The sequence below is a fragment of the Stegodyphus dumicola genome, chromosome 10, assembly GCF_044657685.1.
Source record: "Stegodyphus dumicola isolate Sdum_Otavi_A_Nest chromosome 10, ASM4465768v1".
In the NCBI taxonomy this organism is placed as follows: Eukaryota; Metazoa; Arthropoda; class Arachnida; order Araneae; family Eresidae; genus Stegodyphus; species Stegodyphus dumicola.
This window is the reverse complement of record NC_140777.1, coordinates 66,510,942-66,530,791: the sequence shown is the minus strand read 5'-3', so window position 1 is coordinate 66,530,791 and position 19,850 is coordinate 66,510,942. Positions and strand designations below refer to the sequence as shown.

At 33.1% G+C, this 19,850-nt stretch overlaps 1 protein-coding gene across 1 annotated transcript in view; it reads right to left on the bottom strand.

Annotated features, from left to right (window-relative positions):
* LOC146994998 (potassium channel subfamily T member 1-like) overlaps positions 1–19,850 on the bottom strand; it is a 261,937-nt gene that overhangs the window by 111,914 nt on the left and 130,173 nt on the right. Inside the window, exon 4 of the mRNA XM_085825116.1 lies at positions 14,421–14,520. Coding sequence (XP_085681242.1) covers positions 14,421–14,520 — 100 coding nt within the window. The remainder of the gene's footprint in view (positions 1–14,420; positions 14,521–19,850) is intronic.

Sequence of the window (19,850 nt, the reverse complement as noted above, 5' to 3'; positions counted from 1 at the left end):
AATTTCATTGAGATAGAATTTTCATTCAATTAATTGAGTTCTCACTTCGTGGCAAGGCAAAAATACATAAAACTTCAAAATATCTTCATTAAAAATTGAAAAATATAGAAAAACATAAAACACCAAATACAGTTAAAACAAATAAAAAACAAAAATTTACAACTAAAATTATAGTTTCTACGGAAAAGAAGCTATTCGACCAGCAGGGAAGAAGGCAGATTTTTCGGTGCACAAAATAAAAAATTTCCTTTTGGTCCCACTCGGCAAAAAGACACTGAAAATGCCAAAACTGAATTCATTATTCTGCTAAGTTTCAAATGTAAACAAAGATGGCTACTATCGTTAAAAACATTAGGTTTACTCGCACTTAAACAGCTTTTAAATTGCTGATAATTCTATAATTATTGCATGCAAATTAACTAAATTCATAAAATCCTTGATCGGAAGATAGGTACAACATAATTCAAAGATTCTGAAAGCAAAAAATGCGCAATTTACCAACATATAAGAATAAACAAAATGAGCTCACGGTGAAGAGTAACAGAGTGGGTACATATACATATATTTATATACTTTTAAGTGCCGCCGATTACAACCAAAAAGGAACGTGCACAACTACATGTTATTACTACATATCCTATATCGAAAATTTCAACCTTCTGAGTCTACTCGTTTTTGAGTTATGAGAGATATATACATACTGTACGTCTGTGCGTCGGCACGTCACGAAAAAAATCTCTTCTGAATCCATTTTAAATCAATTTTATAATCCGTTTGGGAAAGGCGAGTCCTTTATCCTGTCCTTACATACAGATGTCACGCAAAAACATCGTTACATTGCATTCGATAGCGGTCAAAATGGATATTTTTCGAAATTACAATACTTCCTTTACTTCGTACGAGGAAGAAAAAAGGACGAGAGGTTCGAGTTATAAAAATTACAAATCATGCTATCTTTTTAGATACTTTAGTGTTAATATTACGATGCATTCTTATTGGAATAAAAATTTCTTTGAAAGAAATTATGTTGTGATAGTTACCTGCAGTTTATCAATGACTACATTTCATTTGTTATGTTCTTACTGCAACCGCTTCCTTTGGAATTCAAGTTATTTGCATAATTTTTCCCTCTGCATTTTTGGAGGATAAAAAAATGGGGTAAGGAAAACACTATACATTTCAGGTCAACCAGTTTAAGTCAGAAATCCAGTGATAACAAAAGATGCTCTCTTTTATGCACAGAAGTATATAGGAAGAAAAAGAAAGTGATCTGTTATAGCTCAATCAGAATTTTTTTTCTTTTCACTCTGTTTCTTGGCTCAAAAAGATGAGAAAAGTTCAGAGTTTTGGCTGAAGGGTACAGCGAAAGATCGTTGGAGTAGATATTGCTTCGGATGATAGAAGAATACATTATACAAAGTCTCAGCAGCTAGATTTTTTCTTTTTCTCTATGCTTCTCTTTTACGCTGAGAATTGAGATCATAGAGCCTTTCTGAAATGTTAGGAAAAAGATTAAGCGTCTTTTATGGAGACTGCGCTGCATATTTTCGGCCAAGAATTTTATCGTTAACAAAAAGTGAGAAGTGCATTCTAAAGATCGAATGTAAAAAGATATAAATATATTTTCTTTAAAAACACGCGAAATATGTTTTATGTACTCATTTCTTTCGCTTTGTGCGAATGAAAAAGAAGTCTAATTAATACAAAATGAGAATAACAGCTTTTAAATCCAATATTTCCTCTTAGAAATACTCGTATATTCAATCTATATTACACATTCGAAGTTTGGGTTCATAAACACTGCGATTTATGGATTAGGAATATTTCTTTGAAATCTCGTTTGCTTTTACCTGCAATGAAGACACTTTAAAAAAAATTCCAAAAATTGGTAATATAAATTTTCAGCTTTTTCATTTCAAAAATCTCGTACTAGTAATTAAAATATATAGTATTTATTCATCTCGAATCATGAAGTTACATTACAACAGTATTTACTTGCACAAAACATTCTACATTTTGATCAAATCCGGGGATATGTTTTCAATAAAAATTACCACGATTCGAAAGCGATTTCCGAACTTAGAAAGTACGAACGTTGTAGATGCACTGCATATATACGATGTATATATATATATATATGATGTATCAGCTTTAGTCGTAGCTTAAATAATCAGACGATAAGTTTAAAAAACAAGGATCTATTTATTATTATTCAGGAGAAATAGCAGTTACAAAAATCAGATATCCGGAGTAAATAAAAAGAATTACTAATAACTTTTTGCATGAAGTTTACTGCATCGTGACATTTAAGAAAAAGCCCCGATATTCTTTTGCGAGTCTTTTTATAGCCTCTGGAAAGGCGGAGCTTCCAAGAAATGACGTCAGCCACGTCAGCCAATCCAGTTCGCTTTAAATATTTCCAGAACATTCTATAACTGTACGTGTAGAAAAGGCGGGAAAAACAACTTGACTACGGGGCTGTGGATTTAATTCCACGTACTTTCAAATAAGAGAACGTCGCCATTAAAAATGAAAAGAACATACAGTTAGAATTTTAAGTGTATTTTTGACTATGGAATTTTATTATTACAGATATATATATATACTATACGTGAATCTCTTCATATAGTTTGATTTGACTTTTTAGGTTTCTAGGCTTTTTCTGTTTTTTTTTTTTTTTTTTTTTTTAGGTTTTTCTCTAAAATTTCCTATGCTTTTTAAACTTTTGTATATAATTATTGTCTCAATGAAGTACGAATAAATGTAGGGAAAAGATATGAACATTTGAGAATTATTAGAATGTTGTTTTTAAGTGAAGGTTTGATATTAAAAAGCGATTTTGAGTCTCGAATGATTCAAAATAACGAAATATGTATTAGGAACTCATTAATAAAATTGGTTTAAAGATACAAAACGCTTTTCCCTTGACAAGTTCTGTTTGAAGCATTAAACAGAAGAGATTAATAAATTGTTATTTTGGCTTGTTTTGCATAATGTTCTATAAAAATTCTTTAAAGTTTCTCTTTGCTCATATTAATTTTAAGTTAAGATAACGTATTTGAAGTTTTCATAAAATTTACTTGTACTCAATTTGGTAATTCTTTACTAGAAGAAAAAATGGTTAAACCTTCATATTAAAGAAACAAAAATTTTTGATTTAGTTCCAATATTTCTTTTTTGATTTTTATAAAGGTACATATATGCTTATTATTTGACATTTGTAGCTATTTATCTTGCCTAAACACTGTTTCAAATTTAATTTATAATGTCTCATATTTGTTTTCGAGTAGTTTTCCTTTTCAAATTTTATTTGCAGGGATCAGTTTGTAGGGTTTATATTTATTTTAGCTAACATTTATTTTAAGTTTAAACTATCTTTCCTGTCAAGCCTTACTTTTCCCTGGAATTGCCAATGCCAGAGTATGTAAATTTTAGTAGAACGCGCAAAGTATTCAAATTGTCAGCGGAAGTAATTTGAGTTAAATAGAAGGGAAACGAGTTCGTAAGTGTGCTTTCTTGATTCACGAGCGTGAAGGTGACTAGGTAGAAATTGAAGAATCGCGCGTTTCGGCCTGTGTGCTTGCCTCGGCAGATAGTTGAATCTTTCAACTTAATATTCAGACAAGTTTTCTGAAATATCAGCTGTATCTTAGAACGCGGTAAGGTTAGTTACGTTTAGAGAGCCTCGTAGGTAGTAACTTGTTATTATTCATTTTTAGTTTCTTATTTTTATTTTACCGCCGGGTGGGCGTAGTTTGTGAGCGTCAAGTGCACGCATCTGTAACTTCTAAAGTAGAATAAAAAGGGAGTTAAACCCTTCTTAAGAGTTTTGTGTACTTTCCAGTTCATAGCAGTCACTATTATTGTTGCGTGTAGGTTGGGGCCGCGCAACAAACACCACAAGTTAATAAATCTTAGTGAAATGACTTTGTTTGCCTTTCACATATATTATTGATCATCGCTTATAAAACCCACATGCTTTGATAAAAATATAAAAGTTATTCGAAACGGCTTTGGAAAAAAATATTTATAAAGTTTTAAAAATTAATTCATTAAGAATTCGGACACATTCAAGAAACTGTTTACATTTAAAAAGAAAATGAAATTAGCGAACTATTCAATGCTTTACTGGACCTCCTTTAGCTAAATTTAGAACTTTCTTGTGGTCTAGCATGGATTCAAATAATATTTTCCCATAAAAATATTCAAATTTATTCTACTACTCCGTAATAAATGTTTTTGTCAGAGCTTTCGAAAAAATAACTTGTCTCCTTATTCTTTTTTCCGACCCATTCTGCATGTTCTACAGGTTTGGTTTGATTTTATATGATTACGGCAAAAGGGCTATCTGCCTAAGGGCAGTGATGCCTTCGTGGAGAACTTTCTAAGGGTAACTGGTTCGTATACACTTTACACATTGGGAAAACTGCAAAAACTCCCATGCAGGCAGCCTGTTCACTGGATTCCAATCTCGGACTGAACTTCCAGTGTTCAGCGACTTTATCGCTCTGGTGGGTCTAAGACCTTTCAGTGGCCACCCATGTTCCATAGGAAGAGTCGGGTTAATCGAAATGAAAAACGAAGAACTAGAAGAGCTTATCACATCAGCCGACAGTGAAAGCAGTGCTAATGAAGAAGTTAAAGCGTCTTTAACTTTGGAAACGTTAAATGAATGCACACGAAGTGTCTAATTTTGCAGCAGAGATTGACCCAAATGAAGAAAGATGACATTTTATGAGAAGCTTGTAAAACTCTGCTTCTTTCAAAGAATTGCATCATTTATTAAACCTTTAAGGAACTGCATCATTTATTATGGAAATCAAAAATCAAGTTTTTTTAAATATTATGTTTGTTTAAATTCCAGCAGGGTCAGTTTTGACCCCTTGGTGATGAATGAAATTTTAAAAGGTTCAATGATGATCAATGGATCAACTACGGCTGATAGACACAATAAACTTCCCACTGAATGAAAAAATATATTAAAGCACAATTATTTATAAATCTGAAGTTGTGTCGTGTCGAAAGAAAGAAATCATATAAAGTAAGTTTAAGACAAACATCTCTAAAATTAATGCCTTTTAAAATCAATATCATTTTTAAAATGTGCAAATATTTTATGTTTAAATGCAATATAAAAAAATTAAAACGCAAGAACACAAACACTCAAAACCAGAATGCAAAACAAGACATAGGTTGAACATTTTTTGAACGAGGTAATTTTAAAATTAAATCAAGCAGTTTTATGCCAAATATTAAAAAACTGCATTAATACAAACGCAGCCATACCATTCATTAAAATCCATCTTTCCTGTAATTAGAATTTCTGTTCCCCCCCGAAACCCTGTTTACATTTATAAAATAATAATAATATTGCAAAAAATAATTAAACATAAATCTAATAAACCATTTTTTCAAAACATTTGTAAACAAATTCATAACCTAATGATTTTTAAGTTGTTTATGTGTAACTAAGTGCTCAAGTTATATATGTTTGCGTTATGAATTTGTTCTGTGTATTACAGAAAATCATACATTGGGGTGGATGAAGAGAAACAGTTCTTTAAAAGAGGTCGATGGCAAGACAAAGGTTGAGAACCCATGATTTTATTCAGACTTTCTTAACATGAATTACACTTAACACAATGTTTTCGTAAAAAGTTAGCTTTACGAGATCTTTTTCGTACGCGCAATGCTCAATGATGTAAGCTTCGTGTTCTGCAAGTGTTTAGTGTAAAATAGTAAACTTAGCTCTGCTGTGCGAATACACCCTTTTCGTCAACGCAGTTCTTCAAAGAAACCTTTCAACGCATAATAATATTTACTCAAAGATTTGAGGTATTTGTTCTCGAACATAAGCTTCCGCTAAGCTTCAACAAAAGAATTTAAACTGAGAATGTTTTCACAAGACAAAAAATGTCTTGGAGGCAATGAAAGATCTCCGGAAGTTCAATGAAGAAGATAAAAGAGTTGTTATCGTTGCCATTTTACGTTCAATAAACAATCCGGTTTTAGAAGAATTTGAAAGAAAACTGTATCTTTTGATTTTTCACAATCGTTTCTTAACGAACTGTTTTCCTACGACCTCTTTCTAAGTAATGACTTTGAAGTTCTTTTTATACTCGAATTATTCTGAAATGCAGTTTAGAGATGTATAGTTTATTTCGCCTTTTGATGAAAGAATTAATTTAATCGTTGCTCATAAAAGTTGAGACGTGTTAGAGTACCGTATTTCGTAGCGTATTTTCCCTCCCCTTTGGTTTTAGCGCTAAGTTCTAGAAAAAATATTCGCATAAATTTATCCTTCCATAGCGCGTTCACAGAACAAGCTTCCCTAAATTTTAAAAGGCATTTGCTTATGCAATTATTGTTTTCGTTATACTATGAAGTTACAAAACTTTTTTAACCCTCTGGCTGCTCATCCCGCGATTTCCACGGGCAACTCAAATACAGCAAAATCTGCTCATCCCGAGATTTCCACGGGCAACTCAAATGTAGCAAAATCTGCTCATTCCGCGATTTCCACGGGCAACTCAAATGTAGCAAAATCTGCTCATCCCGAGATTTCCACGGGCAACTCAAATGTAGCAAAATCTGCTCATCCCGAGATTTCCACGGGCAACTTAAATGTAGCAAAATCTGCTCATCCCACGATTTCCACGGGCAACTCAAATGTAGCAAAATCTGCTCATCCCACGATTTCCACGGGCAACTCAAATGTAGCAAAATCTGCTCATCCCGCGATTTCCACAGGCAACTCAAATGTAGCAAAAGCTGCTCATCCCATGATTTCCACGGGCAACTCAAATGTAGCAAAATCTGCTCATACCGAGATTTCCGCGGGCATGTGTTTTTCTTCCTTTATTGAGGAGTGCATCTCATTTCTCCCCCCCCCCGTTTAACCATTGAAATAAATTATATACAGTATTAGACGTTTAGTTTACGTTTGGCCAACAGATATCGTTAGTTGTCCACTAAACTGCGGCATTTGAAGACACGCGGTATTACCGCTCAAACTTCACTTTTTGCCGCTTTTTTCTTACAGAAATGGCTGCCAGAAAATGTTCAGCGATTATCTTGATTACTTAATTAAATTATTGAATTATTAATTAGATTTATCGATTATATTAATAATTAGATTGATCATTAATTAGATTTATTGAATCTGGTGCATAGACTGTGAAGTTGGACTTTGCCTTGAACCCTGTTTTGAACTTTATCATACTAAAGTGCATTTCTAAGGTAGTTTTTCCTCCGTGCTTTATATTTTCTTAAATTTTATACATTTTGCTTTTTTATATTATTCAATAAATATAAATTAACTGTAATTCGACTGAAATTTATTAAAAAAAAATTTTTTTTTTGGTGATAAAATCTAAAATAGGTTTTTCTGGCAACTTTAGTTTCTCATGATAAAAAATCTACATAAAAAGTATTTTCTAGAAAGAAAACGTTCATTTTTCAATTTTCCAAAATCTATAGATTTAAAATATGAAAAAAAAAAAAAATTACACAATTTTTGAAGCGATTTCGGTCTACAAATTTAGCAGTCAGAGGGTTAATCTACGATTTTGCAGAGTCAACTGCATATTCACCTTCTCTAATTCTTTATGGATGATTTGAGGTCTAAGGGGTAGCAGAAACGACAACAAGCAAAGATTCAAGTTGCAAGGAGGAAGAAAAGAAGATTTTATTAGATATAAATATAGATGTTCTGATGTTACTGTCAGACAAGTGAGATAAGTCACAAAAACAGGAGCACCCAGTTTCCAGTTTATGCTGTTGTATCCTACGTCTCAAAACAGTAACTCAGTACAGTGGTTTCACGAACATCCGGATGCGGATTATCTGTGCGTGGCAGTGCTCACGCACGTACACACAACGCCATGTGCGAGAGCGTGTAAAAAATAAATATGCACAAGCCCGAGCATGGACTAAAAAACACGCTACAAGTACTGAGCGTATGAAAGTTGTCTAAACATTAAAACAAAAACTTAATTTAATCGAAGAGATTTGAACGTGGCGAATATCGGCAGTAAAGTTCGACGAAGGCTATGGAATCGGCACTATAGTGATATTGTTAAACAAGACAAAACAAAAGAAGTTAGAGGCTTTTACAAGCGAGCGTGGCAGTGCGGCAGGGTCTTCTAACTGAAAATATCTCAAACACGAACAAAACAAAATTACTGATGCATTAAAAAATAAACACGAACAATATGTATGAAAACTTATTCTCTGGATTATCGGTGTTTTTCAGTTATCCTGATATACTTTCCCGGCATTAGTACGAATAATCGAGAGCCCACAGCAAACAAAAAATAAAAGCAGCTAATTTACGAAAACTATTTAACACAACAAAAATATCAATTTATCATAAAAATAAAATAATAAAAAATTATTTAAATACATTAAACAAAATTTTAGCTTGGTTATTTTTCCGATCAAGGATATACAACAGAAGTTACGAAAGAGTTAAAACATGAAAAGTGGGCATAATTATCCTTTTCAATAATGAATACTTCAAGTTTAATTAAAGTTCACATTACAGTTTCGCACTGGTGTCAAGAGAATCTATTAGAGATGTCAAGTTGTGATTTTGTAACAGTTGGGCTTTCGGGTATCCCATTGAGAAAACAACTGCGTCTAATTCGATTCATTTGCAAATTTCCCTCCACAAGGTGTAATTAGGTTGTCGTTTGAATATTCACTAGGAAGTTATTCTATCCGGCGATTTAATTCGGAGACAGAATTACCACAAATGTAATAGAACCCATCACTATGGAGTGTCTCAGAATAATCCCCATTAGTCAACCGATCACATTCTCATCGACAAAATCCCCTCTGGAATGTCTTGAGATCGAGAAATATTCCTTTAAATACAATTTGTTGTGTAAATGAAGTGATCCAAGATCTTTGATGCTAAACGCAACAGTTTCAGCTCTGATTTGAACTTAAGATTCATTATTTCATGGTTGCTTTGCAATATTTATTGGTTCAGTTTTTCATGCACTTCAGTAGGCGCTGTTTAATGTGACCTAGCCTGTCCACGGCTATTTTGATAACTCTGGTTTATCCACGGCTATCTTGATAATATTAACAGGATGATAACACTAAACGATGAGAAAAAAGTATCATAAAAATGGAATTGTTATATACTTCGGGATATAACGCGCACTGTTATACCTCAAATTTCTGGTATAGAAATTTGATCGGTATATATTTTTACGTGTATTTATGGGTTACAGCCGAAAACTTCGCAGCGAAAACATCGCAGACGAAAACGTCGCGGAGAAAACAACGCAAGGCGAAAACGTCGTGCTACAAAACATCGTGGGAGAAAACATCGCAGTTCTAAAACATCGTGGTACAAAACATCGTCGTCGAAAATAAAGCGGTTCAAAAATTTCGTAGTTTAAAAACATCGTCGTCGAAAATATCGCGGTAAAAAATAAAGTGTCTACAAATCATCGCATGACGATAACTTCGTAGACACGCTTTTTTCAGGCTTTGATAACTGTAAATGGATATTCCCGTAATGATTTGTGTGGGCAAGATGGAAAGAAGGATAATTTTTACTTTCATATTTTTTATTAATCAATAAATTTTTGATGAGAAAATAAAAAGGAAACTTAAGCACAGAAAATTAATGCAACTTATACCACTTAATAGAATTTTAAGCCGACATAGTTAACTAACAAAGGCCATTAATAAATAATTTTTGTATAAAGTTTTTACTGGCAATTTTTCATGAGAAGTATAATCTATAAGTTGCATTTAATTTTCTATGCTTAAGTTTCCTTCTTACGTTTTCAGCAAAAATTTATTAGTTAATAAAAAATGTGAAAGTAAAAATTATCTTTCTTTACATCTTGCGCTCACAAATCATTATGGGAATATCCATTTACAATTATTAAAACCTGAAAAAGCATGTCTGCGATGTTATCGTCATGCGATGATTTGTAGATACTTTATTTTTTACCACGATATTTTCGACGACGATGTATTTAAACTGCGAAGTTTTTGAACCGCTTTATTTTCGACGACGATATTTTGTACCGCGATGTTTTCTCTTTGCGATGTTTTCTCCCACGATGTTTTGTAGCACGACGTTTTCACCTTGCGTTGTTTTCTCCGCGACGTTTTCGTCCGCGATGTTTTTGCCGCGATGTTATCGGCGGACACTGTATTTATGCTGTTTATTTAAAAGAAATGACATACCTTTTGAACTTAAAAACTTTTCATTACCGGATAACATGAAAAGTTCGTCATGTTTGCCTTCCGTTTTATCTTCAGGCACATCATCGAACAAAAACCTTCGATGTCCACTTCAAAATTCCGGCTTCAACTGACCACAGATAGAGAAAACATCTGAATCATAATTCCACGAATTCTTTCGGTTAGAAGTGCACTTTTACTCCAAATTATATCCCCCTTTTCTCGAAATCATACAAAAGCATTCTTTTGCACACTTGTACTGAATAGAATGCACCTTCTTTGCAGGTATATTAGTCCTTTAAAGCATTTAACTCACACATATATTGTTCTTCTCATCGCTTTTCATTTCGGTATTACCATATTCGAAAGGCTAGGAGAAATCTCTGAACAAGTAACCTAAAAAGATAAGAGCATTGCACATATATCTTTTAGGTTTCTTCTTAAAGAATTGGATTTGAGTTATACGGCGAATATACCTAAAAATTAAAAACATTACAGCTCGAAATTATACACCCGTGCGCGCTATACGCCGGAAAATACGATATATGTATTCTGTAATAAGATATAATCTTGTGGAATGGTGTTTAAGTCATGGCCGAACCCTACTTCGATTCGAAAAATGCAAAGCTTCAAAATTGTATCCCAACTATCTTAAGACTGATAAGAATACAATTATATACATACATAGAGATTTATACTAATATTTCTTTCTTTCTTCCTTCTAATAATTTAAAAAGTAATAAAATTTGCACTAGAAAATGGATAAATGGGGAGAAGCATCAGAAAGCCGTGGAGCAGATATAGTCAACAATGTGAAAAGGTAGAATAAAAATTACGTATAAAAATACATAAAGATACAAACCAAGCAGAAAAAGAAAGCAAAGTAATAATACATTAATCTTCCATAATAATTCTAGGACTGAGAATAGCCATAAGCTGTCTTATGTTTTGCACATCATTATAATGTTAACTGTAAATTCGCAATTCAGTGATAATACTATTTCTCATACGAGAATGAAAACTTCCAGCAAGATGGTTGTAAATGGTTCTGAAATTGTCAAGGCTAAGATATTCCACTATGAGTGAATTAAATAGAAGCTTATAAAAAATGGGGGACACAAAATTCTCATTTCCGGTTTTACCATGCAATGCATATCACAGCTAAATTAAGAGCTAGGAAAAATTTGTGTCGATGTTACCGTGAAAGACCAAAATTGGAGAATGTCGACTTTCACCGGAGAATATAAACATTCACCAAATACGTTGGTGAAAGATCGAATATTGCACTACATTCTTGTATATTCGGACCCTCACCGGTGTATGTCGACAATCAAAGATAAGCTTCCGGTGAAAGTCGAAAAGAGAAGTTATAAAGTGCCATTTAAGTTGTTGCAATAAATAAGCTTTGAATCACATAATTCAGTAAGTTTTTTATGACTGTTATTTTATTTTCTCATTTAGAACGTACTATATAATTAAGTCAGTTTTTAACTTCTATTATTTTCCTTTCTCATTTTGAATGTATTGTGTGTTTTAGGTTCTCATGTTCTCAAGTTCTTATTTCAAGTCTCAAGTGCGTTTATTCGCGACTGAATTACGGAGAAGAAAATATAATATTATTATATGTTCAACATTCACCATTAGTACATGGTGAATGTCCACATTGACCGGTGTAAGTCAGAAATAAGAGTATTTGGAAAATATTTCGGACATACACCAAGAGACTATGTTGACATTCACCGGTGAAATTCGACATTCTCCAGATTTCGGTGTTTCACCGTAACATCGACATTAAAATCATTAATGTTTTGTTATGTTAAAAATGTTCTTCGAATAGTTCTCAGAGTGCTGCCATTCCCAAAGCATATTACTAGTTATGTGTTATGCCCTAAGGCACTACACGGGAGGGAGGGATGCCTTCGTGGAAGACATTCTAAGGGGAACTGGCTCGTATTAACACGTCCCACATGGGAAAAACCACAAACGCTTATGCAACCAGCCTGTACTCGAGATTCGAGCCTCGGATCACACTACCAGTGTTCAAGGACTTATCCTTCGGCCGCTGGTGGGCTTTTCTGAAGCCTAAAATCCTTAATTTATATTTTAAATTAAACCAATATGTAATTCATAAAATTAGCAAGCAACAGATTTGTGTTTGGCATAGACGCTAGTAAGGACCCTATAGATTTCGAAGGCTAACATGTACAGGTCTCTCTCCACCAGGAGTAAAGAAATTTGCACATTTCTTTACTCCTGATGAAAAGGAACTTGTACCTGCATGTCCAGACTAAAAAAGAAGAGAGAAGAAAGAAAATGAAATGAAAATGAAACAGTGCCGTCTCCGGAATCGGACACAGGACCGTTTAAAATATTAAGGTTAGAGAGATTATTAGCATTTTATTTTCGAGCAGAAGTGGAAAACATGCAATGCCCTACCTGTAATTCGAATTCCGGACTTTCTAATTGTTAGCCCGTACGTGCCTTCCAGTTACTCCATGAAAGCATGTATTTTATGATTGAGAAAAAAACCTTACATTCTTCCCTATTTAAAAGGCGACTGAGAGAGAAGGTCTCACTGTAGAAAGAGTTAGAATTGGTTTGGAGACATAAAATTTCACATAATCTGCTGTCCTCTCACTGGGACTCGAATTTCGAACCTTCTGCTGTTAGACAGGTATGTCTTTCAGTTAATCCACGAAGACATGAGACAAGGATGGAGGAAATTCTCGTCCGCAGTGAACAACGTGCTACCCTGTTCACTGCGAACGAGAAAAATGTCTTAATTTCTCAAATAAATTTACATTTAAATTCTTAGTTTGTGGTATTTATGTCTAAGTTTTACTAATGAAATGCAACAAGCAGTTTTACAACGAAGTTTAGAAATTTACTTGTAGGAGTGTAAGAGCTTGACTGACAAGCAGTTTTACAACGAAGTTTAGAAATTTACTTGTAGGAGTGTAAGAGCTTGACTTGTGATCCGCTGCCTTGCCAATTAAATTGCTGTGAATACTGTAGATTAAGGTTAAATCCTATTTTGGTAAGCATGTCTTTTGTCGCGGTCTAGGTAAAGCTTGTGGTATCTGTCCAGATCGGATTTGACTTTTGAATTTTTACTTACTTTCGAAGGAAGCTTAAGTTTTACACAAGGTCGAGTTTGGCGGGAAAATTTATGTACTTTAATTTAGTTTTTCAGCTTTGTCAACTTTAATTTAGTTTTTCAGCTTTGTATACTTTAATTTAGTTTTTCACAAGAGATAAGGTAGAATAAACTTCAAGTCTTTTTAATTGTTTTGAATTTAAATATATTCTGGATGTGACAATTCATCTCATAGAACGTTAAGTAACATGTTATTGTTACTGCATTGGCTTATTTAAGTTATTTGCAACTCACAGGTGTTAGAAAATTTTACTTTGGAATACGCATTAAGCAGAAAATTATGTTCTCATTTTGTGATACTGTTTATATCACAAATGTATCTATGCATATTATATCATTGTACATATTAAGATTATTATAAATTACAATATTATAATTTTTATGTTACAATTATATTAATATTATATGTATATATTAATTTTCGTATAAAAGTACATACATTATTTATACAATTTGAAATTTTGTAAAAATCTATCAAGGGCGACTGGAAAAGCGGGGATCAAGTCGCAAGTTTCTGGGGATGGTGAATTATCTTACATCCCATTTGTGGTACGGGCAACTTTATCACGTTTTCGTATTTTACAGCCTATAAACATGAAGAATCAGTAACATCCTCCGCAGAATATTGAAGAATATTGAATAATAATTCAATAATACTGAATGTATTGTAATATTCAATTCCGTATATTTAATATATTTCAGTATATTCAATATTACATTGAATAATATATTCAAGAATATATTAATCAATATGCTATTGATTATAATTAAGCAATATGTTGAATATATTGAATAATTCCGCGTGGAATGATACTGAATATATTGAATTCTATATATTTGATTGACTGATTCCCATTACATTGAAAATATTAAATATATTTAATATTATTTAATACTTCATTGAATGTACTGTAATATTCAATTCAATGTATTTCAAATATATAGAAATTACTGAACTTACGCGTGGCATTATATTGTGTATAATGAAATATGTTAAATTTTGTATATTTGATTGATCTCAATTCCATATATATATCAAGTCGTAACTTACCATACTGCGTAAGATGGTCCTCTATCCAGACCGACTCTAATGACATATAGGAGGCACGCTACAAGTTTGATTACCAGATTGAAAATTCGGATTCTCAGACCTGAAAAAGAAAGGATATTAATGAGCGTGCTTTCGTATGAAATTAAATGTGGAGATTTACATGAGATTCGAAGCCATAGAATTTAAAGGAAACTTTTTATTGATGTTGTTCAACGCAGTATTTTATGTTATGTTACTTCTGTTGTAAATTTTATTACCTAATGTTTCATTCCGCGATTTCTGCAAACAACATATTTATCTTAATTTTTATTCTCCTAATGAGCTTCATAAAAATGACAGAAACTGCGAAGTGATAAAACAAACCGGAGAATATCATTCGATACTATAGCTAAGCAAAGAAAGTTTTGCTTATAATGGACAGTGTAAGTACATTTAATTGCTTTTTGTTAGCTTTGCTATGTAGGTCACAATTTGTTTCCTGCATACTAACGCGTGCGTCGCTATTTAAATGTACCGTATTTCCTCACGTATTTTCCCCGTAGCGTAAAGCGGCAGGTTCTGTAAATTTTAAAAAGATTCGTGTAATTTTTCACTTTCTAATTGCTTACAGAGAAGGAATTTCTCTAAATTTTAAAATGGATCTGCCCATGTTGTTATTGCTTTAGTCTTACTTAAGAACGACAAACTACGCAAACTACCTGCGAAGGCTACCCTGAACCTTTCGCTTCTAACTTTTGAAAGACTAAGCAAAAATGACCAGCCTAACACAAAGATCGACCCTTCACGGCGAAGCAGACGAGGAGACATTCATTCTATGACTTCGCTGAGTCAGTTGCACATTCACTTTCTTTAATCTTTATGTATGATTTGAAGCCTAAGGAGTAGCAGGGTCAACAATAAAAATAGGCAAGATTCTTTACGAAAAAGTAGAAATGACGATATCTTCTTAGATATTGTAAAATTAATGTTACTATGTGCTCTTATTGTAAAGTTAATGTTACTATGTGCTCTTATTGCATTGTAGAATGAATTTCTTTTAAAGAAATAGCATAGTTACCTGTAATTTATTTATGACTCAAATATGACTGTTGTAGTTTTACTGTAAATACATCCTTTGGAAAATGAATGATTCCATAATTTTCTCCTCTCGATTTTCGGACGATAAAATTAGTAAAAAACGGGGAGGGGGGAATGAAGGGAGAAATGCACTATATTTTTTCAATGTAGAGTGTGAAGAAAAACTGTTATTAAATGCTCAATAAATCAGTATTTAACTTCTTTGAATGGCCATGAACATTTATGGCTGATACTGAAACCTCAGCACTTTGAAGTAAGTAAATTTGATCGTGCATATAAAAGTAATATTTTAAGTAAATGTAAATTTTAAATTCGGTTGCTAAATATTTATGGAAAGATACATAAAGAATAATACTAATAAAGGAAAAAGTATATTTATATTTATTTTCTAACTGAAAGATAAAGTAAAGTTTGTTACCTGTCAGACATTTTTGGTGTTTCTTCATAATTCAAATCTATAAATTTAAATTCCTAGACTGACATTATCTTAAAAAATTCAAACATATTTAATTAATAATTAAAGCATTTACTTTAATTTAAACTAAAGATAAAAGAATTAAGAAATCTTTCTAAGTTTTCAGAGAAAAATTGTCCTTCGGCAGATAAATAAAAGTACATATATTTGTAAACAAATAATTGCTAACTTCTTTATATCTTACTACAACTTGACATTTGAGACATTTCGATTCTGAAAACGTATATAGCATAACCAAAAATTACTAGAAATTGCCTTCAGCACGCATTGCAAGTGCTCGACCCCAATCAGGCTTATTTCTTATTTTTTTATTGTGGGAAAAAATGCTGTTCACATTTAAATATATTCCCAAACAAAGCGAATATTCTTAGTGCGATACTTCGCAAATGAGCGTACTTATATTTTTGATAAGTATTTAAAATATTAATCAAATCTTTGTATGGTTAATTAGTTCAATTTATAAAGTTTCTGGTGCGTTATTCATGTTCGCCGTTAATGATAATGAGAATAATCACAACTCGGATTTAAAGTAATTAAAACCTTGAAATCGTTGCAACAAGCACATAATTGAAATGTAATCGTCTCCTCCCGTGGACAGCACAAATGTAGTTATGGAGCCACCTCTTCTAAACCATTGATGTAGCATATCATTCCAAAGCAGAAAAGAAAGTTCTTCGTAGGTTTTTCGTTTTTCGTACAACACTCGAGCTAAAAGAATAAGGATCAAACTCTAAAAGAAAAGGTACGAATATAAAAAGAGGGAATTAAAAGGTACAATTTACGTATGAGTTTGAGATTAGTTTGCCAAATGCAAATAGGCAACCAAAATTAGCATAAAAAGCAATCTCACCACAAGGCCTTAAATAGAAACATGCAGGACCTATGCATCACTTAGCAAGCAGCGATAGTTCTGCGTAATCCGATAGGCAAACCGGAAAGCATGAGCCGAAGAAATCGTTTGCTCGATGAAATTGGTTGGAGGGCTGTCGGGATGCTGCAAGTTGGTGCAAGACAATCCGCTGTTGCAAGAAAGCTGAGTGTGTATCGTAGTGTCATCAGCAGGCTGTGGAATCATTACCAACGGGATCAAAACCCCTTTAGATGGCGTGAGTCTGGACGCCCGAGGATTGCCACAACAGCAGACGTTTGCTTCTTGTTGCTATGTGCCAAAATGCCGTAGAACTAGTAGCGCAACAGATGGCATCGCATTTCTCTGTTGCTGCAGTACTACCTATATCATGTCAAACTGTGTTGCGTCGCTTGCATGAAGGTGAACTATACGCCCAACGACCTGTGGTTTGTGTTCCTTTGTCCCCATTGCATGTCAGAGCGTATTGAATTCGGCGCGTGGACATCGCAGTTCGACACCAGAGTAGTGAAGCCACATACTCTTTACGGATGAGTCTCTATTTAACATCCAGAATGAATCTCGAAGAACAATCATATGGCGAGAGCCAGGGACCTGATATTGGACACCAAACGTCTTCGAAAGTGACCATTATAGACGAGGAAGCTTACTTGTATGGGTTAGGATAGCAAAAAAAAAAAAAAAAAAAAAAAAAAAAAAAAAAAAGGCCACAACGACCTTTACGTGATTCCTGGTGGTTCTGTCACAGCCCTCCGATATCGCGACGATATTCTATATCCTCTTGTGTGTTCTTTTATCGCTGCAAAGGTTACCGAAGCGATATTTAAGGAACGATAATGTCCGTCTTCATAGAGCTCAAGTGGTGCGGAGTTATACGGAGAATGAAGCTATTCCACATTTGCCATGGCCTGCTAGATCCCGGACTTGAATCTCATAGAGCAGCGATTTTCAATCTTTTGACTAACGCGTACCATCTAAACAAAGATTGAAAATCTTTAGTACTATCACTACAAAGTGCTACTACTACCACCACTCTTGAACAAAGCTCAGATTGCACACATTTACGAGTGATAGAGAAAAAACTCAGTCAGGATATTGGGGTTTTAAATTTTGAATTTAATAGTTAAAAATACTTTGCGTACCACCGTTTGAGACCTCTGCCATAGATCATGTGTGGAACATGTTGGGATGACGAACAGCACGTCGTCAGGAGCCTTCCACGAGCTTCGACATGCATTACTACAGGAATGGGAGCTACTGCCACAACAAGCATTCAACGACATTATTGCAGTATTGCAGTTTGCCTTGCCGTTGTGAAGCATGCGTTTCAATCAGAGGGTATAATTTACATTCTTCAGAACCAATTGGTCTTTTGCAAAGTGATGCTCATAATACATGTTTTTGGTTGTCATTGTTTGATTGTTTGTTATGTGGTCTAGCAATGCCGCACCAACCACTTGTATGAATTTCAAGCATATACATTAAGTAATTTTTGTTTTATTCCGTATTTTACTTTTGTTGCTTATTTTTTGAGCAGGAATATAATATAAGAATAGCACATAATTGATATATATTAAGAAGCCCGTTGTCTACAATCTATTTAATATTTTTTCAGTTTAGAAGAATTATTATTTATATACGGAAAGGAAGTTGTCTCTACCTCTAGATAAGCTTGCCGAGAAATAAATAAATGCACATCTAAAAAATTGACTAATTTGCCTTCAGCTTTCAAAAATATGCGCAGAAGGTTATATTAATTGATAATATTAACCGAATCATAACATTAACCGACGACAGAAAAATATCCTTCAAAATAGCAATGGAATTAGTTAAGTTAATAAAAATATAATTAGAAAGATATCAGGAAGTATTTTCAGAGAATAATTATTAGGGAAACGGAAAAATTTAAGAATTATTCATAATATCTTTAATGTAAACATCCATTTATAAACTGTTTGTAACATTTATGGAAATTATATGACCGATTCTGAACTCCTAATCTCAATACTTGGAGAGCATCACTCGTTGAAAGAGAAGAAGCCAACGTAAAATTTAAAATTAAGCAAAAACATCAAGCTTAGTAGATGGTTTCATGGATTCTTTTTTTTTTTTTTTTTTTTTTTTTTTTTTTTCAGGAGCAAGCAAAATGGAGAAAATATTCTGCAGAAATGTTTTTTGCTCCCTGGAGAATAGGGACCTGTGTTTGACCGCCCTAAAAATCCATAAATAATATTTTTTCTCTTTAAATAGTTACGACGGCGCACGTGCATGCAATCCCTCATAACCGGCTTCGGCGGGGATTTACTATGTTTACGTAAGAATCATGTTTGGGAAAACTCTGATAAAAAATTTTAAGAAACACTGTGTTATTACGTGCTCCTGCTAGAACTATTCCCCAGCTCCCATACTACAAGAAAGCTCTAAAACCTATTAAACAGATTATTTCTTCTTTATTAAGTTTCGAAAAAGCTTTAGTGCATCTTTAACAAATATCCTAATAAAGGAATCATATAAAAAAAGCAAATAAAAAGATGTTTTAATAAGCAAAATTACTCCATCAAAATTCATAATTGATTTAAAAAATATTTTCACTAGCATTAAAATATTCTTTCAGAGTTTAGCTATCAGAATTTTCGAAAGATAATGAACCGAATTCGAAAGATTAATTACACCTAAGTACAGCTGCAGAAAGAACCACAGTTTTTCTAATGTAGCTTCAGGTTGAATATTTCCAGAAACCTTTACCTTTGGGGATTTATGAAAATGGTATTATCATTGATAGAATGAAGAATAATTAATGATGTGGGAGTAGAGTAAAAAATATTTAATTCTCTTCAAAACAGAATAATTACGATCGATTTGTGCCATTTTTCTAGAACTTGAAAAAACAGCTTACGTTTAATTTCGTTATATTAATTAACCAGAGTATTATGTTACATAAATGAAACACAATGTGATTTGGCTTAATGTAGCATACAAAAGTATTGCGGGGTTGAGTTGTCATCACGCA